The sequence below is a fragment of the Procambarus clarkii genome, chromosome 60 (assembly GCF_040958095.1).
Source record: "Procambarus clarkii isolate CNS0578487 chromosome 60, FALCON_Pclarkii_2.0, whole genome shotgun sequence".
Classification (NCBI taxonomy): Eukaryota; Metazoa; Arthropoda; class Malacostraca; order Decapoda; family Cambaridae; genus Procambarus; species Procambarus clarkii.
Window position 1 is genome coordinate 17,504,673 of NC_091209.1, and position 26,930 is coordinate 17,531,602.

Consider the following 26,930-nt stretch of genomic DNA (forward strand, 5'->3'; position numbering starts at 1 on the left):
AAATTATTGTTACTATTGTCACACTGTTAATTTCTCTCTCCAGCATATCAAAAGCACCCAGGACCCAGAATCTAATACCAGAAATTTATACTTTACTATCACATTCTTTCCATATATGAAATGCATTCATCAAAAAATTCTTTGCCCTGTCCCCCTCAAAAAAATATATCTCATTATTATTGTTGATGTTATTAATAGCCAACTCATCTACTGTAAATACTCTCTCAACACATTTCACTGTAATTCTGCTTACGGCATTTACCTTCTAATAATTACGTATGAATGCAACCAAACAAAATATCTTGCTGGGACATAACCTTCAGTGTTCACACTCACTGTCTCATTCATCTATTCTGCATCTTTATTGCAACCTCATTACACACTTAAACATCAGCATGATCAATATTAACTTACACTATCAGCTATTAACGAAATAAATTTTGGCCATATTTTCTAACAAATATTTCAAGCACTGCTTCTGCTCCGACAACAGTACACACATGACGCTTTATGTAAACAAACAGCAGCTGGACACAATAGGCTAATGAAACTGCAAGTTAAATGAAATAAAGAAGCATACCATGACCTGGTCGAGAGTTGAGGGAGCCTCCCTCAGCCTCTAGTAGTGTTGTTTTCTCATCAGTCACCTCACTGGTCATCATGTTGGGGTCCAATCTGGGGGTCATGCGGCCTTCAGGAGCGGCATTTGATCTATCGTGGAATGTTGCAATGAAATTATCAACAACAGAAATTTGAAAAAGACACAGATGTAATTATTCATGAACAATTATGCACAGACAAATATATATCAAGCAAATATAATACAATTTTCCTTATCTATTATTCCACTCCTTTAAAACGCAAGTGCCATTTTGCAAACTTCAGTCACCTTTTGTAGCTTACAATTAGTCTTTTGCCAGCCTAACAAAATATTCTATATTTATGATTACATATTTTTACAAAATTTTACATTAAAATCTAGAAGACAGACATTAGTAACATCATTAGCCTTGCCCTATTTTCAACAATAATAAGATAAAGATGGAGAGGCACTCGGCCATTAAGGCTGGAAAATACATTAAAAATGATAAAGATTAATAAAGATAACTTATACAAATACCTGTAGGTGCAAGTAGGTCGTGTCTGCTTGTTCCTGAATGTCTGTTCCATCAACAGTGGCATGTACAGAGCATTTTTCCATTGACGGCTCAACACCACAACTCCCTATAGGCAGATAAAATAATAGAGACTTCAAATAATGAAGCTAGCTGTGTTGATCTATTACCTGTACATAGTTGGTGACTAACCAGCAAGGCAGCAGTAGCTGCATCAATGTAAAATTAATTTACTCAAGAACAATATCAGGACAAAAACAAATTAACACAATAAACTCAGAAATGGCCAAGTAATAGGCACAAAACACTTAGTAGTCTCCTTATGATACAACATAACACAATAGCAGCAGCCAGAACTAACAGTTTTCATGAAACATCTACTTATCTTTATTACATAATTATGAAAGTTAAATTTCGAGAAAGATACAGTACCTGTCTGAGCGTAGCAAGTTTGGGAAGATGCGGCGGGAGAAGGTTGCTTTCGATGATGCGTGGCGACGACTGCAACACATAGCGGCGCAACACAGTGCACAGTTGGCACGAAGGGTCTTCCTGAAGAGTTTGGCTCAAAGGCATCAACTTCTCATACTTGTTCTGAAAAATTTGTCCAGGTATTAAACAATGGATTCAACAAAAGCAATAGGACTAGACTTAATGGTTGTTGAAGGAGGCTGCAGAGGCACTTTGTCAACTTTTAGATAACTTTGCAAGTTGTATCGCCTGGGAAATTAGAAAATGGGAAATGTAGTCCTGATATTAAAAAAAGGAGAAAGATGGGATGCCTTAAATTTACTGACCAGTATAGTATGGGGCAGTGCTATATACATGGTACTGTACCTGTGTATTTACAGTATACATTTATGTGACAAATAGAGTACGTGTCTGCAACAATAATAATTAATAGCAAATCATATACTATACTCCCATAAGAATAAATAGTAATAATAATATATAATGCATCTATCATAACATAGAAAATAAACATTACCAATCAGAGTATAATTATGAGACCAAACAATGCTTATGCTAAATACAGAGCCAATTACACTGTCATGTCAAGGAATTCCATCCACCAAAATAACTGGACCTATGTAACAGCGGTGTTTTAGTACCTTAACAGGAACGTGAAGGCACTGCACATCCAATGCCTCGGCCATAAGAGACGCCATGACACCCAATCTGCGGCTCTCAGAAGCGTGCAAGAACTGGATGACGGCCACGGTCAGTCGATCACTAGGGTTCATCCAAGCATTAATGGAAGGAGAGGCTGTGCTAAGAAGGTTCCAGTCCAATCTGAGAGACAAAAACAATAGCTATTATTTGTAATGTTTTGTTTATTTATATCACCACTGTTCAGTAAGTATGCCATAAAAGACAGAACATCAATTATTTATAAAAATACAATAGCTTTAAATTCTTTGCTTTCAATCCTTAGAAACAGTTTTCATTATGCAGTGGGTTAAGTCTCAGTAATTACAAAATCAGAGTGATAATTGTAGTACTTGGACTGCTTCTAGCATGTGTATGAAAAAACCTTGTCTTTCTGGCCAATGACCCAGGCTCTCAATTACTGTTCAAGTTCAAATGATGCTTTAACAGTGGGTTGTTTGTCTTGAGGGTTCCCAATAATCACAGTTCCTTGATACCTTGCTTGGTCCAGAGTACAGTGTACCTTAGGTACACTGTACCTTAGGTACACTGTACCTTAGGTACACTGTACTCGGTCAGTTAAGCTGTATGTTTACCCAAGCCAGACATGCAGGATAGAGTTATTCATGGGTAAATTTCTTTTTTGTGCATTTCATCTGAGATGGAAAAGAGATGTTGGCTCTTAGATCTCTCTTTCATCCACAGTGGATGGGCTGAGAGTCTGGTGACCTGTTACTAGTAACAACAAGTACTGTAGTTTGCTATGGTACATCAGTATGGGAATGGGTAGATCACTACTTTGTGCAGTGGGGTTGGAAAGCCAAACAGTAGTTTGACCCCAACAATTACCCTTGCTACAACTAGCATTCTCCCTTTTTGGTTCACCCATAGGTGTGAAGTCTTCACTGTGTGGACTTAGACTGTGTTCAAACTGTTGTCTCAGCAGGACACTAAAGTTGTGGATGCCATGCTTCATATATGATGTTGACAAACATACTTCTCATACCTGTGATAATTAATCTGCCTTTATATACCTGCTATAATCAAAAACCATTTCTCATAACTAATTTAATCACTCATTTCATACCTGGTGTAACCAAACTTCTATCACAGTTTGATATAATCAAACAATTAATATGCTTAGTGTAATTTCATACTCGGTGTTATCAAACACGCATCTCACCTGGTGTAATCAATTTTTTTGGTGATGGGTGTATGAGGAGGAGCAGCAAAGTTAAACCAAACAGTCCTCAGCTCCACCATAAATGACGTTATGTCTCTCTTGTCGCTCTTCATCTGTAACATCAACAGTTTAGAATTCATGTCCTAAGAATAAAATACCATATCAGCATCAAATAGGTCAAAGTTGACTGTAATGAAACACGTATTTCTGGTAGGTCCTTAGTAGCTTCCATGTGCTAAAAAACCTAGGAACACTAGGCTTCAGAACCATCCTGGTAGGCCTCAGAGACCCATGTTTGGGGTACAAGGTATCATGGCTCTCAAGCCACCTCGCTCAAGTTGCCAGTACAGAACCCCCAAAACTCCACTGGGAAGACATAAGAAGCCAGAGCAGGAATGGAGCCAAAAAAAATGCACACCAACTCTCAAGGAGCAGGGTCCCCAACCCAGATATGAGTACCACCCCATTTGATAGGGGCAGACAAAATAGGCTACCAGAGCCAGCAAAACAGATGCCCAGAACTAATGTCCCAAGATGATAAGGCATAAGACAAGAACAGAGCCAACAGTCTGAGAATCCAAGCCATCAGACCAAGAGGGCAGAACTCACAACTCAAGGTGACCAACATGGAGAATGAGGCACCCAACATGTCAATGTTTGCAGATGATGCAAAGTTAGTGAGAGTAGGAACTGAAGAGGATTGTAGAGTGCTACAAGAAGACATTGACAAACTTCAGGAGTGGGTAGATAAATGGCTGTTGAAATTCAATCCAAGCAAGTGTAAAGTAACGAAAATGGGTAAGGGATATAAGAGATCTGTAACTACACCATAAGTAGAAGGCAATTACAAGAAACAATAAGAGAAAAAGACCTGGGAGTAGACATAATCCCAACATTAACACTTGTGTGAATTTCACACATTAACTTGTGTGAAATGGATAACATCAACATATGGGAAGTTTAGCAAACATAAGATCATCATTTAAGAATCTAAACAAGAAGGCATGAAAGTTCACACACACATTTCCTATGTGAGACCATTACTTGAGCATGCAGCACCAGCATTGAATCCACACCGTGTGAAGAACAAAATTAAGAGTTCAGAAGCTTGCAAGCAGATTAGTACCCAACTGAGAGAGCTCAGGTATAAGGACAGGTTGAGGAAATTAGCCCTCACACACTGAGAGGAGAGAAGAAACACAAGGAATATGATAACTATCTATAAGGTACTGAGGGAATAGACAAAGTGGACAAAGGAAGCCTATTTAAATTAAAAGGAGGAAGGACAAAGGGATATCACTGGAAGCTGGACACAACCAAGTCATAGAGATGCAAGAATAAATGTGTAGGAGATGAAACATCAAGAGCTTAATCTCACTTCCCCAGTCACTGATAGGTAAGCACCAGAGGTCTTGGGCACCAAGCCAAAAGACAAAGAATACCACCAAAATGAAGAAACCACAGCCCAACTTCACTAAAGGGCACAGGGCATGCAGTTCAAAAGACACAGGGCCAAAACGGCTAAGAGCAGACAGCCATATACATATGGCTTTATACATATATTATATATAAATATATTATTACACACAGTACAGCACAAAGTACCATCTCTGACAGAGATGGCACTCTCTATGTGGTGTAGAGATGGCACTTGTTTTGTATATTTTTAATGGGAAGCAGAGCTGACACACAGCCCACATAACCAACAACTCTACTCCTGGGGCCCACAATACTCAGTCTGCCTTCTTTTCCTTATTTTATATCTTTTTCACCTCTTGACGAGCACCAAATTCCAGTCCTAGTTTCCAGTAGCTCAGCGTGAGCGAGTCTTTGCACAATCCTAAGATCAGTGGTACCAGCAATTAAGCACCACGTTAACATGAAGGGGGAGCCTTCCCCGAAATAATTATACCCACCATAGCAAAAACAGAACACCTATACCAAGTTAGGCAAATGGTATTTTTAAATGTTAAAAATCAGGTCAAAATTTTTGACTCTGGTCAAAAATTTATTATCATACTTCATGCCCTTCCCTTCCTTTTTCTTTCGATTTGGTCTCTAACCTTAGCCAGTCTTGCCACGCAGCTTTTACTTTAACCAACGTCCTTTTCCCTCCCTTGCCTAGCCATGACCAGCCCCCATCACTTGCACCTACATTGCACTTCCTATTGTCCTGCCTTTGCTTAGTTTTATCCTCCCTTGCCTTTGTCCAGCCATACCCTGCTCCTATCTTGCCTTCTTCCTGCCCACCAGTGTCCTCCCTTGCTTTTGCCTTCCCCCTGTACAGCCTTGCTCTGCTCTCTTTCTGCTCTTGCTCAGCTTGCCTAGCTTGTCATAAATGAAAAATGGCGTATATTTGTTAAATAAAAAACAAACAATTAGCACCACAAAATGAGGACAAATTATTTAAATTTATCCATCTCACTACATCGGATAACTCTAGCACTCATTGATAAAGATAAATGGTTACACTGTAGCTGGCTAAATAAAAATAATTTTTTAATATCCTAGTACAGTATTCCATTTAATTCCTGAATTTTGATATAAGGACATCATAAGTTTTGTAACAAACTTTCTGTAACTTGTCAACTTACCTGAATTACAGGCAGATCCTTAACACTGTCATTGCCTGATGAGGTAGAATGAGCTATGCCTGAATGACTAGATATGTTGGACATTTGAGACACCGATGCAGAACAAAGACGATCAGACAATTCCCGACGTAGCTCTGGGCCAGTCCTCTGGGGTTCTGTTGTGGAAGTGCCAGGAGCTGAACTGCTGCTTGGGCCGGCCCCACTGTCAGCAGATGCTGCTGGGCCATGATTTCTGCATGGAGCATTACCATCATACCGTCCACATCCCTCTGCTTGCTGTCCAAAACCTTTCCTTTTCACAGCCCTGTTAAAAGAAAATATAGTGTATACTTGCCAAGTACTGTACTTGTTTATTATGCAGGAATGCGCATAATGAGGCAAATGAAATATGAGAATATTGTATGATTATCTAGTATATTCATTTACTTATTAACTAAACACCAGTTGCAAGGATATGGTGAAATTGGTTTGAAAGCTTTAAACACAAATACTGAAAATAAATGTATATATCCATGATTCCTGAAAACAAAAGGCTAAAATATTTATATCTTCGAATACTTGGCATCTATTCTATTAGTCTACCTCTTAACGAGGTTTTAGCAATAAACGAATATTTTTAGACAGATCACAGATGTTCCCTCTGGGGCTTTTCCATCTCTAATCAAAACTAATGACTTTTAGCTACAATGGGCAGCAAGACCCAAACAATACCCTACTCAAGGAGGTGGCCACATGTAAAGTTTCTTCCTGACATTTCATTTATCTTCAACTATTAAGGTATTTTAAAGGAAGATTTAAATAACTTACAGACAAATTCTAGATGCTGGTTTAGCTACCGCAAGTGAAATATTCATCACTTTTATGCACTAAAACACAGAAGTATGTGAGGAGAATGAGAAGTGCTTTAGTAACCATATTCAAGTAAGAAATTAAAGAAAGAAATTGGGTATCAAGTGAAACACGTCTCTCCGAGTTGGTCCCTTGGGTGCCTCTTGAATTGTAGCTATTATGGTTCATAAAAAACTCATATTCCCAAGCTAGGCTTATGTGACCTTAGCCTGACAATTATCTTTGCATACAGTCGTGCCGTGCAAGTGAGGGGAAAGAGTGGCGAGACAAACTCAAGCTACCATATTGCTATTGTAATATAATGATAAAGATCACAAAAATACTACTATGTTAGTAGCTGCAGAAAAATGGAATACTGACCTTAAAGCAACATTTTCAAGACCAGCTTCAAACATAATAAAGCCCATGCGGTCATCCTCCATGACTGGAGTTCCACTAGCAGCACAACTATCAAAGTCTTCTCCTCGTGCACACCGACGGAAGCTAAATAGTACCTGGACAAAAAGTAAAGAGGTCATAACAGCATTTCACAAAACAAATATACTGATGTTATGACAGCCTGATCTATGGCAAGTATCTATTGAATGCACATACAGTACTATGGTATTTAAAAATATATTAGATTTTCCAGAATGGCCCATAATTTTAGACAAAGTTTGTTGCCTCAAGAGGTGTTGATGCACTTGGAGCATTTATATTTCTCCTTAATATAATTGCTACATTCCACTGCATAGCCAACACAACTAGGTGAGTACATTCAATTCATCTTGAATTCTGACCACTGCAAACTTTTTTAATCTTCATTTCACATCCATAATGTGTTCTTTAACACTTTCGCGCTATCTGGACGCGCCGGCGCGTTCGGTTTCGTCTAACGTAAATGCATAGTGGACATAAAGTTATGTCAACTTTTAAAATATTTGTATAAAATTCAATTTTTATCCGATTTACTTTGGGTTTGTTTCAAACTGCGCGCTATGAGGCTCTCTTTCTCACCACTAGGCTGCATGGTACAATAAGTTCATGAAAGGTGTGGATAACTTCGATCAAATGGTATTTTGTCCCAAACAGGTTGCAGGTGGGTGACTTTAGCCGTTTATACTGGTAATTCTTCCCCCATATCATGTATTATATGCATATGTCTGTTTAGGGAATTTTATTCCGATCAATATACAACCAAAAATAACTGTGTGCAACAAGTATAATCTTGACAAACATAACAAAAGTAAAAATATTTCGTGTGTGTTTGACGCTCACTGATATGTTCCAGCGTTGTTTTATATTTGTCGCTATTCTAACTTACGCTTTGTTGATATTTTTTACCTATGGGCACATAGAACATTCTATTGCGAACACATTGACATAAAAATGAATGACGTACATAGAAAATTAATGTCATGAGAGTGAAATAAGTATAAACTTTCAAAGCGCCGTGCGTCGTCCCGTCACCGATACCGGGTAACAATTTCACCACTTCCCACACTCTTGCGGGCGGGCTGCATCATTATTCTACGCTTATATTCATATCACCGTGTTGGGAATTTCATTGCGAGTCCATTGATACCAAAATTAACGCTGTAGAGCAAGTGTGGAGGTGATTACAATCCCAAGAGTAAAAACATTTTGTTGCTGATGGGCGCTCACGGCGAGTCATCTACGTAGTTATTTATTTGGTGCTGGTATCCCTATATGTTTCGTGACTTATTTTACTAATGTTCTTCTAGAGAATTTTATTGCGAACACGTTGGTACCAAAATGAAATACGTAGCATGAGAACTAAGGTCAGAAGAGTAAAAAGAGTATACACATTTTTGTTTTTACGCTTAAGCGATAAAAACGCAGCGCGCACATTCGGTTGGCTGAGTGACCTTTGCGGAGAGCGCGAAAGTGTTAATAACAATCAACAATGCAGAACAATGACCTGCAGCAGAGGAATTGGTCATCCAGTCAAGACCACAAAGTTGACTGTCAATTCTATTATGGTCATTTATTCTTCAAGAAAAACTGTTGACACTAATTCTAAATACAGAAAAATTTAGCTTTAAATACACAATTTTGACAAATCATCTATTGCACATGACTAACAAAATATAAACTCCTCTAGTGGAACTGTAGAGACTTGGAAGGTTGATCCATCAGAGCTACTATTTTTGCAAGAAATTGTTAACAAGTACATAACTTCAACAGTGGAAAGATCAATGTAGGCCTCACACACTGGTCATGGGGTTTTGACAAAATAATGGCTGCTTTCCGATTATATTTGATGCACTGTATTAATTTCAAGTTTGTTTTGTATATTATTAATGGGGAGCAGAACTGCAAATGAGTAAATAAGAAGATGCAAGTATATGCACCTTGCTAGCCCATTGATAAGTTTCATATGCATTATTAAATTTTTTCCTATGCTAAATACAAATTAATCACAGCTGAAAATGTGCAGCTGAGGGCACGAGGCATTTAACTTGCAATTTAACAAAAATATATATTCAGTATATATATCTTTCTCTTGCTTTTTATCTATTAATTCCTAAGTCAATGTATGTAAATAAACTAATACCCAAAACCTGTGGCTGGCATAACACAAGCAAGGCTGACCCACCTTAGACCTGTGGTTTGGTATGGCTGTAACACTTGCATCTTTGAGCAGTGCACTCTCATTCTTCAGGCGCCGTAGCTGGACGTGCACCTTGTTCACATCAACCGATACCATATTTTCTTCTTGCTGTCGCTCAGAGGTTTCAATGTACACAGGCTCAGCCAACAAGTCCACAGTCTGTCGTGCTTTCGTCTTGCTCTGGAATAAACAATATAATACCTCAAAAACTCGGACACAAATGAATAGAATAAAAGGCAAGAATTTCATACTAGTATTAACACACACACATTAACTCGTTGATTAGCACTGGAGATGCATTTCTGTTAAACTGTCTGCAATTCAAAATTGTATAAATTGAATTTAAATACGTACTGCATAAATAGAAATGCTTTCCACAGATCTGACAAAGTGAGGATATTTTCTAATCATGTTACCTGTTATCTATGAGGGTGATGCCTGACCCTCATGACTCTCCCTCGCACACTTCTCACACCAACTACTGTTTTGCTTTTGTGTGTTTGAGTGGTCAATTACCAGTGACTATCAAGTACTGTTTCATAAATGTTTTAATGATGCATAATTAAAATAATGGTTCCTCCCATTAATGGATATCCCCCCCCCTCCCCCGCCTCCAATATATGTTTATAATTACCATACAATATATGCTACCTGAAGGAAGTTTATCCCATTTAGCCCAATGTCAGTGCCAGAAAATATTATAACTACAAATTATTCATGGCTAAATGTTAATTATAGTACAAGTTCCCACATATGTAGAATAAACTTTTTTTTTTGTTTATTTTTATTTTCTAAAAATCACTTCCAACTTTTCAACTGTAATCCTCCGAGAACCAAGCCGTAGACTTGCCTTCTTCTGCATGACAGGATCGTGTGGGTTCCTCATGTACATTTGTACAGACTTCTTTGACTGGTGGCCAGAGTAAAACTGAAGGCTGACACTGTCGAGGCTCACAGAGATGAGAGACACGCACGTAAGGTCTCGGATGTTATCCAGAGCAGAGAATGAGATCACTTCTTCTACTACTGAAGCTTGAAGTAAAGTGACATTTATCTGAAAGAATCATTACAAAGCAAGTAAGTATCAAAGAGATCATCAGAGACAAGGGAAGGTACAATTCTATATTGTACAAACACAATATGTTAGCTACAGCTTTATCAGTACACACGGCTGCATGTCTCACCCTGGGTACTGTGACCTGACCCTGCATCTGCTGGAAACAGCTCTCCTGATAGGTCGTGCTAAGGACTGCCGATTGTTCCGGTGTTCCAGCAACTTTTTTATCCCTGAGGCGTGACCAGTACATGTAACGCTTCTTCTTCAGAGTGTTCTGGCCAGCAACAGTTGACAAAGACCTCATGTGGGCTTGGTTGACGATGGACAGTGGGTGAAGAGACTCAAGAACTGGAGTCAGTGCCTGCAAACACAATGCAGAATTAGAAACTTTAGATACTACTCTTGTACTTTTCAAGATCAGCATGAAAAAAAAAAATCACCGTTACTCTATTTCCTACTTCATGAGTTTGAGAGACATTTACATGTAAATGCCAGAAAGTAGTTAAAGAAAGAGTTTTTACAAAAGTACGAACATGTGTACATTACAGGAAACCATTACCACCACTAACATCTACAACAGTATCTTAGCAAATTGAATATTTTATTCACAACTTTCATCATCCAGTTATTGAACTTTGCCACACCGTTGTTCACCCCTCCTTATCTTGCCAGAACATTCATTCCTCTTACTGCAGCATGCTCCACCTGCCACACATGCTGCAATGTTCATCTCTGTTGCTCTCTCATTTCTACATAGTCATGCCAGACCATAATTTAAACACCCATTTATTTATGAAGGCCCTATAGATGAATTCCTTCCACTCTCAGACACTCTCACCAGGGATTCCATTGACTCCTATTTTTAACTCTATTTGAAAAATCTTAAATTATTTCATTATCATAGGAGACTGAAGTTAAAAAAACAGATCCTAGTACTTCTCTCCAATTTCAAAAACAGAACCTTTTTATCACTCCAATAATAATTTTAATTTTATTCACATTCGGCGACCTTATCTTAAGAAGGTCTACAAAATGTTTATTTATCTTAAATATATTATCATTCTTTGCCAGAAGAACTGGGTTATCTGCACACTCAATTTACTATCATACATTAAATAAACACTTTTTTCCAATATTCTCAACACGACCAATAATCTCACAGCCTCATCTCCTCACAACCACCATGGGACCTCCATACAGCCTTTATGTCCTCCTGCAAGTATATTAAACCTACAGCATTAAATTAAACACCTCTTGATGCAGACTGAAAGCCTTGCCTTTTCTAAAATAATAGTACCTATAGCTACTACCAATGGAATGCACCCATAATCATACAGCACCTGACAATCTCACCTAATCCTAAAATATAACAATTCATTTTTCTTAATATTGAGCTTTACCCAACACCATACCTCAAGAAAGAGCTGTGCTGACTCCAGTGCCATTGGAGATAGCATGATATCAACATCTTTTTTCAGTTTGATGACAACAGTGGTGCGGGTGGTGTTGGAATCACACACTCCACCAACAACATCCTGCAAAGAATGCATACAAATAAAACACAAAAAGGGGTAAAATGGTGCAAATGAGAAGACAGATGGAACAAGTTTTTTATCTGATTTGACAAGAAAAGAACATATGAATCTTGTATGTGCCTTTTTGAGCAAGGCCCACACAGTTGCTCACATAGCCAAAATTCCAACAGTAACTACCACCTGGAAGGAAAGACCCTAAACAAGAAGGACAGCATACATGAACAACAATCAACGCAAGATGACTGTAGGGAAGAAGTGAGGCCGCCAAGAAGCTCAGGAAAAACCTCCAGCGGCTGTGCACCTACACCAAAGGCAAAACCAAAGTAGAGACCACCAAAATGCTCCAACATGGCATTAGAAAAAACAAACAAAAAAGGAACCATCCACTAAATGCAAAACAGGAACCAAGAAGAAACGCATGCAAGGCCCAGAATGTCGGTCACACACCAGATGAGGAAGGTACCCAGACAAGACTGCTAGAAGGTGACCATAATAAACACAACTCCCCTGAAGGCAGTACAACAAGGTGAGCAACACAGAAGACAGAAAATTTCCAGGGAGAACTCACAGTAGTGACCGAGGTGGAGAATTATCTGAAAGAGCTAGATACATCAAAGGCAATGGGACTGATGAAGACGTTACTAAGGATACTGAAGGAAGAAGCTAGCATCATTAGCAAACCTTTGCACTGCCAAGATGCTCAACAGCTGGGAAACTGCCAAAATTGTACTAATGTTAAAAAAAAAATCAGACAATAAACCCTAGTCTATATTTATTTATTTATTTATTTATTTATGCATATACAAGAATGTACATAAGGAATGTGAGGATACAATTATGGTAATTACAGTCTTGTAAAGCCACTAGCACGCGCAGCGTTTCGGGCAGAAATATTATAAACATGCATGTGCAGGTGATGAGTCAAAATAATGTGGCTGAAGAATATTGACCAGACCCCACACTAGAAGGTGAAGGGACGATGAAGTTTCGGTCCATCCTGGACCATATGGTCCAGGACGGACCGAAATGTCGTCGTCCCTTCACCTTCTAGTGTGTAGTCTGGTCAACATAGACATGCATACCTTGAGGTGCTGGAAAGGATACTAGTTAAAGGAGTATTATTTTAAAACCATGGACTAAATCACAGGCTAATAACATGAGCTCAGTTATCAATACTGTAGTCAATAACTCAAGTCATAAATATAAGTAGAGACATGTGGAGAATGGTAGCAAATGGAATTCTCCAAAGATCAGTACCAGAATCCATAGTGTTCTTGGCAAAAATATATTACCTGCAACACCTAGAGTAATTGAATAATGAGGATGAAAGCAGGAGAAAGGAGGTTAGTGACATTAAACCATATACAGTACACCTTGCATACCTGAGGATACATATGTAAGAATAGTCATCCAAAACATCAATTTGTTCTTAATACTATTCATCATTTAGACAAGACCAGTACTGGAGTACAGTACAACCTTGATTGAGTGAATTATAAGGGACCAAGCCCAATTCATTGCAACGAGGGATTTGTTGCAACCACAGACTCCTCCAAGATGCATTTCCCATGCCATATGGGTTAAATTTACTTGGCAAAATTTTCATCTTAACCAATAATAGACAACTACCAAATGAAGATGCCTGCAAGTAAATTTAATGATATCTAGCTCATTTCTCATGTTCCCAGTCTCAAAACTCATTTTTAAAAGGTAGAAGAACCTTACCCGAGTGAACAAAAATCTTGCCAACTTGAAATGAAAACAAACCATAGAATTTGGTTTTAGATATTTTCAATAGCTTTCCCAAGATTCCAAATGTTTCTCAAAATGTTGAGTCCATCTACAAAAGTCAACCAAAATGCAAATGGAGCTATTAACAGTTACCATTCATACCCTAATATTTCCCATGCTCTATGGGTTCATTTTAAGGGTTGCAAATGAAACGTGCTAGATGAGAAAGTATTGAAAGCAAACCCTATATATTTATTTATTAAATTTTATATTTATAAATATATTTAAATATATATATATATAAATAAATATATTTATTCTATTTATTAAAACATAAATACGAAAGTTATGAGGTTAAGGAAGCATCATAATGAATGATCAATAGTAACGAGGCAGGACCGTTAAGTTGAAGTTTGTTTCTGGTAAACGCATTAAATTAGAATGCTCATTTATGCTTAATATAATCAAATATTTATGTTGACTCATTTGCTATGAAACTGTCAACAGCTGCACCCTGGCATACCTGTGAGTCTTCATGACTTTGCTCCTCCTGAGTGTCTCCCCAGGTAAATATGGGTGTGTCCCAGGTGTAGGGGTGTGATGGGGTGCGACCAGATGTTGGGGGAGGTGACCGTGGTGGGCCATACCTCCCACCTTCCACCATTCGTATGGCTGTGAACCCTTCGCTTATCTTCTCAAACACTGGAGTGTGGAACTCTGTGGATTGGTTAGTGTTGGACTGGAAACTGGGATTGGGGGCATCCCAGTTGAGGCACCGCAGCTGGAAAAAACAGCCACACGAGTCCTATATGTTGCAATGTATTTGAATGTATGAAAAACTATATATTACTGAAACATTTGAGAAGACTACAATTGCTTCATGCTTTTTATCTAAAAGAAAAGAATAACAATGATATCATAGGTCAGCTGAGAAGTCTTATCACTAAATTATTAAGACTGATAAAGGTATCACAACTCGACACTTTAATTACATTCAAAATATTATGGAAAACGAAATGGAAATCTGTAACTCATCAGGCTTGTGCAATAACAACTGAACCAATGTTGATAATTTGAGTCAATATTGAAACAATTTTAAATAGTTTTAATGATGCCATCATAGATGGTTTTGCCTTATTCATAGCAAGATTGAGTGCACTGAATCTTTCCAGATCATTTCAGATATGGATACGTTACATTTTCCAGAAGCTAATATAAACAAAAGTACACTGGAACCCTAATATAAAAACTTACTTGGGATCAAATTCATTCCAAGCTGTCAAAAGTTTCTGTAGTTAATCAATTTTTTGGGGGGTGTGGTTTATTTACAACAATCGACAGAACACATCTTTGTTAATTTTTACACTAACAAATAATATATAGTATACACAATGAACTTCAAGTATACAACTAAAACTTAATATAACATGTATCTCTGAGCAATCACATTCTGCTGCTCTCTGAAATTCAATTAGACAGGAACAAGCAGTCAGGCAGGATGATAGACTGTACCTGACCGTATAGGTTCTTCTCTAACTCACACTGGTGAGTACATTCACACACACAATGCCTGATAACAGCTCATACATAAAAACCAAAGCCCAACAGAGCTCTACCTTAGCATCTCAGATGACCATCAGGTGACTTGACTGGAGTCAAGCAGAACACACCTAGTCCCCCATAGCCAAAGAGCCACACATACAGTACTTCATTTGTTTCAAGTCAGTTGGTAGGAGGAAATCAGATCACCAGATTAGTCTGACCTATTTGCCTTCCTCAGAACGTTGCTTTCTAGCGTATAAAATTTAGCTTGTGTGAAGCTTTGCACGGAGTATGTAAAGTTTGTTTGGTGAATTTAATAACACAGAAGCAGTACCACATTCTATATGACCTAGGCTCAACCTGTTAGAGTGTTTCTATTGCCCTATCCACAGCTTCATCTACTGCAATCCATTTTAAGACAAATTTTGTACATTTTCCTTGCAACAAAATTTATACAATTTGGAAATACTGTTCAGTAATGCTTTGATAGTAATATGTAATACCTGAGTCATATGATTGATGTATGAGGACATGAGCAGCGGTGAATCCGTGATAGGCTTGTTGAGCTGCATATGTAAGTCCACCAGGGCTATGTCCTCCTGGGACGACACTGCTGAAATAAACGAGGTGCTGGAGACACTGCCCACCTCAGAGCTGCTGTCTCCACTGCAGTCAAGAGATGCCTGTAAATGTGGTTATATTAAGTTTACCTTAGGACAACATGATTAAATCAACCAAAATCCTGACTAAAGAGTAATGAGACATAAATTTATATACAAAAATAATAAAGTGCCGAGAACAGTACAGTACTGTATAATCAAATGAATATTTCCGAGCAGGTTACTTCTCCTCAAGTAAGTTTTGTAAGTTTCAGGTTCAAGCTCCTTTAGGCAGAGCAAGTTCCTACTCTCCCAGTGTAAGCGAATACATTTAGCTTGGGCCAGTTTGGCACCACATGGGTCCTTTTACCTCTGAAAGCCATCTGGGGTGAAGGAGGGAGAAGTCAAGTGTCTCGCAGGCTGACACCTGCGAGACACTTGATACGCTAAAAACACTAAGTTGAGCATGAGACTTGAGAAACTGAAGCTCTCCCATAGCCTTGGAGGAGGAGCAGGCAGAGAAGTCTTCAGTGGAAACTGATGGAAATATTGGAAAGCCCCCCCCCCAACTAACCAACACCACAAAAAAGAAAATGGTAGGGAAGAGAGAAGATAATAACAATGAGATATATCAAGCAGTCACCTGAAAATGCCTCAAAACAGTTCACTGAAAAGCAAGGCAAGCTGAGAAAACGTCCATCACCAAAGTTTTAAGCAGAGTAGATTAAACAGCAGATGACGAGGCCGGAACAAGAGATTCCAACTGCAACTATCACATCCAAAGATGTGAATAAGCCTTAAAGTCTGCTGCAACCAAATTTGCCAGTAAAGGATGAACATTGATATGAAACTGCCATGAGCCCACAATACCACTTAATCTGAGGCTATACAGGGAGTTGTTGAGGAAATGAGAATACCCAGAAAGAAAACACTAAAAACTGGAGCAAACCTTTTTCCACTAAGTAAGAAGAGCAAACAAAATTACCACCACAGCTAGGAAGAGGGGAAGCACCGTATAACTCAGGGATTGGGGGGTTAACTTAAATGTGCAGTCCACTTGTCCCGTCCACCCCAACACTAACGGGAAAAGCAACAGGATTTTCCTAGCCCGTCCTCTAGACAGGCAGGAATGAGGAAACTTGTGTAAACAGGGAACATCCAAATCCAGTGTTGGGATGACGATTTGAACATGCTGGAAACATATAGAAGCAATAACTGAAAGAGAGGATAAAGGCCCCCTCCAACTTGAAGCCCTAATTCACTTCCAAGTCCAAGATGGATCAAATGAAACTCAAGAAGATTCTAGAAATACAAATAACAGATACAACATCCCAGTAGTAGACTCATTAGCTTAATAAAAGGTTGGACATCTGAAATTTAACTGACCATGGCTTGTATTGTATTGCAAAGTCAGCTACTTAGAGGGTGGCTAATGGGACTTATACTGTACCTGGATTCTGTCCGCTTTCTTCCAAGATCTTGCAGGATGATCACTCTCCCATGCTCTTGAAGACTCTGAGGCAAGTGAGTGTATGAGTGATGCCTGGCTATGGTCTAGACCTGGACTTTGTCCACTACTGCTGCTACTGCTGCTACTGACATTACTCTTGGAGCTGTTGTGTCTGCTTCTACTTCGAGAGCTGGGTCTGCATTTGCGGCCCTCTTCAACACTGGTGAAATATCAAATATTAGTTGATTAATATAATGGGGTTTATCTCAGGAAACATTTGAGGAGCCTTAGTTCAGACAAATAATTTAAAGTCAGCACTTACATAAAAAGTGAAAGTGTGAGTCTTTATAGGTGGAACATTTCTGTTGTTGTTCTCTCTGGGTTGCATGCTTGTAAACAACATGTGGTAAGCATTCACCTTAATTCTAATACAAATAAATTAATGCACTTTTGATAAACTTCCCAGCTTACTCACCTATAATGACCACTTGAATTTATGGTAAGCATTCCTGTGTCATGCTGGGGAGTGGGTGGTGTAGAGGTCTGACTTGAGTGACTGTCAGAGTGAGAGTGTGGCTGGAGCTGGTCTTCAGGCACCGTTGGAAGACTGAGCTGAGATGACACACGTGACAACGTTCCTTCCCCATTACCAATCACAGTCATCTGGTATAGAGATAAGCAAGGATGGTTTTATTTAATACTAAGAGCATTTGGACAAGGAAAAGGCACCTTCTAAAGTTAAGGTTCTATACATCTCTTCAGCTGACAAAAGACACTGCTATTTCAAGGTCTTAGTGTAGATATCTGCTACAAATACAGTTCGATTCATCTAATCACAGCTCATTTTTTAGCGACACGGTCCTTGGAACATGCAAAAAACATTTAACCCACAAACACCATAACATTAGTCTCAAGCAATCAACTGTAAAATTGTTTGAAGTCTTACAATCTACCTACCAACATCAGGTATGCATGCCAACTCTCATATACTACTGTACATATAGTGAACTTCAAAGGCAAAATGTGACATTTCAGACTTCAAAATAACCAAATTTTGTCATAGGGCCAGTTCTCCATAATCTGAATTAAATTAGTATCCATCAAAGCAATCACAAAGAATTCCAAGTCAATTCCATATATATAGTGGGACCTCATCCAAGTAGATGGCGGTGAAACACAACCATTAGTGGGCCAGAGAGAAATGGATAATGGAAAAATTCTTGGATGACTGGAATATTTTGAGAAAGAAGCCGGGAAGCCAGTCCCAGAAAAGCACCAAAAGAGGTAGAGACAGCTGCCAGCAGAAAGGGGTGAGCAGCTCACTCACAAATAATCAGTTGCATGAAATGCTGCTCATGTTGAGACCTCACACACAAGATTATAGTACAAACCAAGCAATACTTGCACACAAAGGTAAAACAAGCCCTATACCTAACAAAAGTGGTAATGGAAGCAAGTGACTTAACACAGCAGAATCAGACATTAAAGTGGTTGAAGTCAACATACTAACTCAATGACCTGAACCAAACAAACACGGGAGCTAGATGACCTACCCCAAGTCAAACCCAAGGATTAATATCAGTCATTAAAGCAGCATACTTTACTGTACTGTAAAGTAGCAACAACGATACTGTAAAGTAGTCCATATTTAAGAAGAGCCACTTTACACATTTTAACTGGTCTCTTTCCAGTAAATTTTTGAAGAATTCAATAACTGGTTACTGGATGATCGAACACAAGAAATACAAAACAGCAGTAATATCTACCAAAGATGGATCAAAAAATGGTGCAAAAGGCAGTGAAGGAAGATTTGCATTAAGCACATCAGTAAATATGAATCTTGATAGATATAACTCTGGTACAGGCATTTAATGTTATTTTCTTGAAAACACAAAACTAAACAAAATTTAAAATGACAAATAGACATACGCACATCAATATTTTATGCGACTGTACAATACATGTACTGTACAAGAGGTCAGACTCACCTTACTTACCTGGTCCTCATCAGCAGAGAAGAAGGCCTCAGATTGGGTCTCACTACCAACAGAAACAGTTCTTTGTACACTGGCCAATAGACTATGTTGGCTAGAGAGAGATTGTCGCGAGTTGGACTCTCGCATTCCACTTACAGAAAGCCTATGTCCACTGGCAGCATGGAGTGGCAGCTCTGTTTGCAAGGACAAACTAGATGGCATTTTACTCTGCCGACCAGAATTCACATTATCAACAGAACGTCGTAAATCAGACAGACTACCAGGAGTTGAGAGACCGTCTGCGCCTCCTGGGACGCCAAGCACTACATCTTTTTTTGTGGCACGAAGGGTGCTGGAATCTCCAGGACCTGCAGATCCCCTTGGCTCCACCTCAGTCACATGAGGGTTGGAATCGTGACTAGTAATTGACACTTCTCTTTGATAATTGTGACGAGGATTCAGTCGTTCGGTGCCATGTGCATCAGAGCTGTGGTGCAGTGAACTGCTCCCTCGTGATGCGTGCGCATCTGCTGGAGTGGCTGGAGATGCACTTTTGATGTATCCTGAACTCAGAGCATATTGATCCTTGCTTGTTCCAGAGCTGGAGTCATAATGGGAGTGAGCAAGATCAGAATAAGCCCCAACTTGAAATACCAACTGATTTTCTTGTAAAATGCTTTGGCCATAACCTGGACCTTCCATTGAATCATTTACTCTGAAGAAAAAGAAAAAACTCATTACACTTTCAATAACTTTTCCTGACATGCATCGGCATATCTTAAATGCACAATTATAATCGAAATCTTGTTTCTATAAGGGCATAATTTTTACTTCTTTGGTAAAATTTCTGTATTGTTACCTAACATTAAGCACTATAGAACAAATAAACTTTACATGATCTTCTATACAACATTCAAATAAATCTGCACTTCCTCTAATTTAATTTTTAATACATACAGTACAACCATGCTTTAAAAAAATAAAAAGTAATACTGAAAGTTTTTCTTTCCTTGAATAAGTAAGGTTAAAATAAATTTATCAATTTGATTCCTTTCTTGTCTCCAAGATTCATGTTAATTAAGACACTTATAATTAAAAAAAATATAAAGCACATACAATGAAATGGCCCTTTCTGATCTGCAACCTTGCCAGGAACTGCAATTTTAGTTCCTTCAGCAGATAACCGTAGTACTAACTGTAATGTCTGGCTATCTGTTCTTCCAGTGAAAAATACAAAACTAAAATGTAACTTAGATGGGGGTAAACAAAGGAAGTTGCCATATTCATGCCAATCTAAGAAGCATAAGAACTGAACGTGTTGAAAAACTGGATTTCATCACACAGGTAACTTCTTTGCTATATTAGTTCAAGGTAACAACTGCAGCTTAATTTCCCAATTATTATTTTGCACCAATATTACAGGGTCCTTCAGGATATAACCAATAGAACCAAGCTCTCATTATCAAGGTTGCTATCTAGGTGAATACAGGTTACTTTTCCATGAAAATATGAATTAAAAGAGCAGAGGAATGGAAGATAAACTTCACATAATAGCTACTATGTTGTACAGATAATGATTATATTGTGATAAGTAAACCTACCAAGTAGTAAAGATAATGATTCTATAGAGGCGAGTTTGACACGCACACACACACACACATACAGTATGGTATCGAGGCGGGACCAAAGAGCCAGAGCTCAACCCCCGCAAGTACAAATAGGTGAGTACATCTGACTAACTCTTATGGACAAAGGCAGGAGAAGACCTTTCAACAAGCTAAACACTGTCTGTTATGAACATTTATCCCTGAATGTTGTTTCTGTCATCAAATGCAGGTCATATAATCTGATAATATGCATATTCTAGGAAAGCCTGAAAATAAGTTAATAATATTGTAGTGAATTAATGCTGCATTTTAGAGTAAAGTTGACCTATTCATCGAGATTAGAGTAAAGGAAGAATTACTTTGAAGCATGTTCTTATTGATTATAATATGTACAAAATTGAATAAAAGTACTGAAGCTATACCCTAGCTAAACTCATTTAATAATGTACTTATCTCAGCATTTGTCTTTATTATACAAGATGCTAACAGTTTATCAGTGTCAGAGATATTATTAAAAACAGTTTCAACATTACCTAAACTGAGCAACATTTACACCCGTATAGAAATCCTGCTTGCCAGGCTTGAAAAAAGTCAAGCCATTCCTGTTGTTGTTGAAGAAGGAACACCCGCCTACACAGCCACACTTGCCAAACACCTGTGCCGACACCTTTGTCACGTCTTGAGGCCACAGGAACCACAGCCTCTTTGTGCTCTCGTCGTGCAGTTTCAAAAATCTAGAAGCAACAAAAAACCAATTGGATGCAATTAGAAATATTCACATCATAGTGTACAAATCCCCAGAAAAGTTCACACATATTCAGAAGTTATGTAACCACAATGTAATTGCTTCATATTTTTTGTTACTAAACTAAAAAATATATGGTATAGGAAAACTGGCTAACACAATGACTTCAGTAAAGAGCAACTCTGATTGAACAAATAGATATTATATAAGAGTTATGAACACTCATGAATCCAGTGTCCCCCTCAAAGTCAAAGTATTTTCAGGTACAATAAACATACCAGAATGCGCAGGAAGGCAGAACACATGTAAAAAATACCCCTGTACAGTATGGCATCAACTAATGGGGCAAGACATTAGAACCTGGTATACTTACTTGTGTTGTATGACTTGCATGTCATGGTGGAGGACATCCATGCTGGTTGCAGCATCCACATACACGGGACCAAGTGTAATGGCCGCCGCCTCCAACCATACATCGTCAGAATACACGTCTGTCAAACCTAGGCCGCCAGCGCCACTTGTAGATGTGCCACACATGGACGCAGCCTCACCTCGGCCGCCCCCCTCCTTGAGTCCATCTTGGGCACATATGTAATTTCGAGCACTGATGTTTTGAATATGGGCAGTGATACCAGACCGTGTGTGCTGGCCATGCAGGTTGCATGTTGCCACTCTAATGGGATAGATCTGAAAAAAAGTCTAATATTTATTTACCATCTGCATTTTTAAATTTTTGTTGACAAAAATATGTACCACGAAATCTTTTACAACTTCCTTGTAAGCATCGGCTAGCAGATGTATACAAAAAAAAATCAGAGCCAAGCTAAAAGAAGATAACAAAAATGTCATTCAAATTCAGGTTTACTCAATAAATTTATTGAACAAACATCTACTTTTATTTTTAACCAAATATATACACTGGTCTATACCTAACTGGCACTTACACACGTACCTCAATGCCAAGAATGGTGCCACTCTCCACAAGATTGAGGGAGAGGCCATCAACTGAGGCTCGCACCATCTTATACTTTATGACATCAGTGGTAGGACAGAAGTGTTCAGCGGTGGTATGAATGCACTGTGGCTGTGGGGTGCCGTGGTAACAGAACATGTGGGGCCGTGGATGGCGCAGACTGTTCTCCATGTCCTCAACAGTGAGTATAAATGCTTCTAATGCTGTCATTATGTTCTGCAGCTGTGGAGAGATAAGGGGGGGGGGGAATATTCAAAAGCCATAGAGTCCAAGAGACAATAAATATGGAGCTGCAATATAACTAACAGCATTATAGTAATAAGACCACATGGTGACATGGTAGAAACGCTTCAAGTATTTGAATAGCACATGTAGTTAATTATGACCAAGAAAATTATAGCACGAAAAACTACAATTCTGCATATCACATTTGCCAATTATGAGACAAGTTTTATCACAAATGTTATAAAAAATAATGCTAAAAAGTTAATATACCAGCTACTCCATCTTCAAAGCAGTGACCCATTATCAAAATACAGCAACTTAGGGCACAATTTTTACTATTGTGCTCGTGTTATTTTGTTGGGGACAGACAGCCTGTGTATGTATATATGTTAGGCTTATTCTGAGTCCTCCCCATGGTTGAACTACTAACCATCTATGGTTGAACTACCATTCATTCCCTAGTAATATTAAACTTAAAACATTGGATTCCACTCGCATACTTGTCGTATGTGGCAATTAAGTCATTTACTTTGAAAAATCTGATTTTTGATGAAACAATGAAACGAAATGCAAAACATTTTTCTGCACAAATTATTTGGTCGCTCTTTGTCTTAAAGAAGCTCCTGAACCGTGAAGAGGACAGTGCCCCCTCAAGGCAGGTTGACCCTCGGCACTGGAGGAGAACTTCACTACTAACCTGAGGGGTCGAGAGTTTACCACTGAGTGTACCAACTGTCAACTCAACAAGCCACGCATACTCAAGAGTCTCCTCATCAAGGGAACGCTCTTCGGAACTGAACATGGCATGTCCTCGCATCTGGGGGGAAATTAATATGCATAAATTTGATAAAAATATAGATTAAAATTATATTACAACATTTTTAGTAAGAAACATGATGGCCTATATCATATTCATTCAGTAAAACCATGAAGTTCATTAAATAAAAAAATCAATACTGTTATTATGTCTATATTATAGACATTACTATTACTTATTAATCCTTTCATTATGTCCTTCACATTATAAAGCATCACAAATAACCAAAAACTATTAAACATCAGCAGTCATCCACAGCTGTATCCTACCACTTCACGAGACCAGGTATACAGAGGTCCACATGAATACAGTACATGAATATTCTTGTATCTGCACAAAAATCGGCAAATACCACATTCTCTACTTGCAAACTGCGACCCTTCCCAGTGCTACATAATCGTAATGGCTTGGCACTTTCCCCCCTGATAATTTCCTCCCATTCCCTTCCTTGCAAATTGCTTCATGACAACCCTGTGCCATACCATATCTCATGTGTTGATCACACACACTACCCCATTTCCTCACACACTCGCCTTATCTTTCAATCTTCTTTCCTCGTCTTTCTCCTCCTATCGTCAAATTCACTTGCATACACACACTCTGCTTATGAGCCTTATTTCATAATTACCTGTAACCCAGACAACATAAGGAAGCCAGTGTGAAGGTGTTGATGAGCAGGAGGTCTGCTGTGGTTGGTGTCCAAGGTTGTAAGTATGAGGGGCGACACCACAACCTGCAGCTGCGTCTCTAAATACCTCTTGTCCATTTCAAACACTAGACGATCCAGTGCCACTGTTGGGCATGGGGGATCGTTCTCAGTACAGTCCTAAAAAAAAAAAAATACAAAACAAATATTAGGAATATAAATACTAGTCATTTATTAGAACCATCTTTTAACTGTCATCTATTGAGAGAAGAATAATATTCTAAATTAACCCTTTTAGCTCTAGTCTAAACACACTGATAGGGGTAACAATCACCACCACCCAGACACACAGATCCTCTGATTCAATACATTTTGAAATGTAAGTTATCTGTGTTAATCTATTCCCATACTACCCTCAGACTTTTAGCAGTAAGGTAGGAAAACAAATCAGGGATCTTTTTAAACATTACTGCTGGGTTATACTGGTGCTATAGAGGCACTAGAGGAAAAGTTAACTGAAGATCAACCAATGCATGGAGTGTCTTTCTTTGCCACCAGAAACACTTAGTATGTGAACATAAGGACCAGGCTGCAGAAATCATGCCCCTGTTCAACATTTCCAGACGTGGATGCAGAGTAGCAGGGGCAGACGGCTGTGTAATCCCCAAGGTCACCCCTTTTTTCACTGAACTTCTCCATGCAAATTGGGATCGATTAGGCTTCAAGCAAGGGCTACTGGTTCACCATATCCTGTTGACATGTAGTATATTTCCATTAAATAGCAGTCAGGGATAGCGACTAGCGATCTATTCTGTACAATAATTTATCTTACAAGTGCTTTTCTTGAGAGGGAAGTTGATAGTTTTTATTTTCTCATTTGACTAAAAGAGAGCTAGCCACTAAGGGGTGAAGAGAATTTTCCATTGTCTTCCTTTCCTCAGCTGTATGGCAGGACCATTAGCAGAAATTCCTGGCATGTTGAGGCAGCAGACCAACACAGCCTGGCATATATGTTCCGGTTGAACCCAATAAGTACTTGGGAAGCAATCAAAGGACCACTTAGAAAGTAGCATTTCGATACTCTGAACCTCAGATTTTCTCAACAAAATTCCCAACAAATTGTTGAATGAATTCTGATGATGCTGTAAGACTTATAAAAATGTATTCCACATTTTGAATTAAAATGGTACAGTATATAGAACACAAGTCCTACACAGGTTTAATTATGGAGCAAAATGTATACCCAATATTAATATTTGAAAATGAAGCCCCGTAATGAAAAAAACTAACTTGAACACAAGCTATAAATCTACAGGATTACACTCTTTACAACACACATGTTTAGTTACACTTACCTTGACAAGATGCCCCAGAACATTTCTTATATCTATGTAAACTGTGACCCTAAACTGGCGGTATTTGCGACAATCAAACTCTGGCTTCTTTTCCTCGGCCAGACTGTTGGATTTGGATTCCTCCTGTTGACTCAACTCAGCGGGGTTATCTTCATCTATGTGTGTCTGGTTCATATCTGTGAACTTCTGATCTTCACCAAATATATTTTCCTAGATGAAAAAGATGTTATTGAGATATAGTATAACAGCATTCAATCTATTTACAAGCCCATCAACTTCATTTTTTAGTAAGTAAGAACAAGACACAATGTCCTACAACAAAACTTCCTTACAATTATTGCAGATTAAGAAAATGATGTGATGCATTCTAGACAAGACTAACAGGTTGCATTTGATTGATGATATATAACTATAAGTATAATAAGTACCATTTATCTTACTGTCAACTTATAAGCAACTTGAAATGCCACAGTTTCAAATATACACAGATGATTTGGAACAAACACTCCTTCACAGGAACCTTTCAGAAATTCACCATGACTTGCAGAGTACTGTACTCCCATTCAAATTAAATCCCTTTCAAATAAAATCACAAATAATGAAGTACATCAAGAAGCATTACCTTGAGGTGTATGAATTGACGAAGAACAGATCCATATAATTTAATCTCCGATGATTGAGTAATGTGCAGATCAACGCTAAAGCAGTCTGGAGTCATTGATGTTGGATCAAACTGATCAGGAGTAATATTCTGGAGAAGAGGACTTAATTAGTTGCATGGTATATATTTAGAGTATAAACAAATGTGTTCAATTCTTACAATTACCATACTAGTGAAGAACATAAAATGCTGGTGACAATACAAAAAACACCAAGATTAAATCAGGCTTTATTAGTTGATAATAAACTTATCTTTAGAATTAACAGAGCCATCATGATCTTAGAGGAGAGCACCAATGGACACCAGAAGAGAGCAAATTGTTAACTACAGTGTTCATCTCGGCTTCAAAAATTTAATACTCAAGTATGCAGAAGATAAATTTCAATGAATAATATTCATGGCACCATTTTTACACTTACTGTAGGGTCAATATTAAGCAAGATTAAAGCTAAAAGAAATAAAAAATACTTAATACATTATAGGAACATGAATCAAATTAAACTTAAT

The 26,930-nt window shown here is 38.3% G+C and overlaps 1 protein-coding gene across 18 annotated transcripts in view; it reads right to left on the reverse strand.

Moving 5' to 3' along the window:
* tweek (transmembrane protein KIAA1109 homolog tweek) overlaps positions 1–26,930 on the reverse strand; it is a 101,821-nt gene that overhangs the window by 57,466 nt on the left and 17,425 nt on the right. For 16 of the 18 annotated variants that reach the window (XM_069307622.1, XM_045756074.2, XM_045756080.2 and 13 more), the window contains exons 16-38: positions 26,385–26,513; positions 25,763–25,972; positions 24,390–24,587; positions 23,642–23,761; positions 22,699–22,941; positions 22,120–22,433; positions 21,535–21,735; positions 19,407–20,109; positions 17,894–18,081; positions 17,419–17,638; positions 15,873–16,052; positions 14,351–14,608; positions 11,974–12,096; positions 10,689–10,922; positions 10,355–10,558; positions 9,490–9,684; positions 7,251–7,384; positions 6,042–6,345; positions 3,448–3,560; positions 2,228–2,408; positions 1,548–1,709; positions 1,121–1,224; positions 581–711 (exon numbers count right to left, since the gene is read on the reverse strand). In XM_069307622.1, the coding sequence (XP_069163723.1) occupies positions 581–711; positions 1,121–1,224; positions 1,548–1,709; positions 2,228–2,408; positions 3,448–3,560; positions 6,042–6,345; positions 7,251–7,384; positions 9,490–9,684; positions 10,355–10,558; positions 10,689–10,922; positions 11,974–12,096; positions 14,351–14,608; positions 15,873–16,052; positions 17,419–17,638; positions 17,894–18,081; positions 19,407–20,109; positions 21,535–21,735; positions 22,120–22,433; positions 22,699–22,941; positions 23,642–23,761; positions 24,390–24,587; positions 25,763–25,972; positions 26,385–26,513 (4,849 nt within the window). The remainder of the gene's footprint in view (positions 1–580; positions 712–1,120; positions 1,225–1,547; positions 1,710–2,227; positions 2,409–3,447; positions 3,561–6,041; positions 6,346–7,250; positions 7,385–9,489; positions 9,685–10,354; positions 10,559–10,688; positions 10,923–11,973; positions 12,097–14,350; positions 14,609–15,872; positions 16,053–17,418; positions 17,639–17,893; positions 18,082–19,406; positions 20,110–21,534; positions 21,736–22,119; positions 22,434–22,698; positions 22,942–23,641; positions 23,762–24,389; positions 24,588–25,762; positions 25,973–26,384; positions 26,514–26,930) is intronic. The other 2 variants (XM_045756077.2, XM_045756076.2) reach the window with 1 other exon arrangement.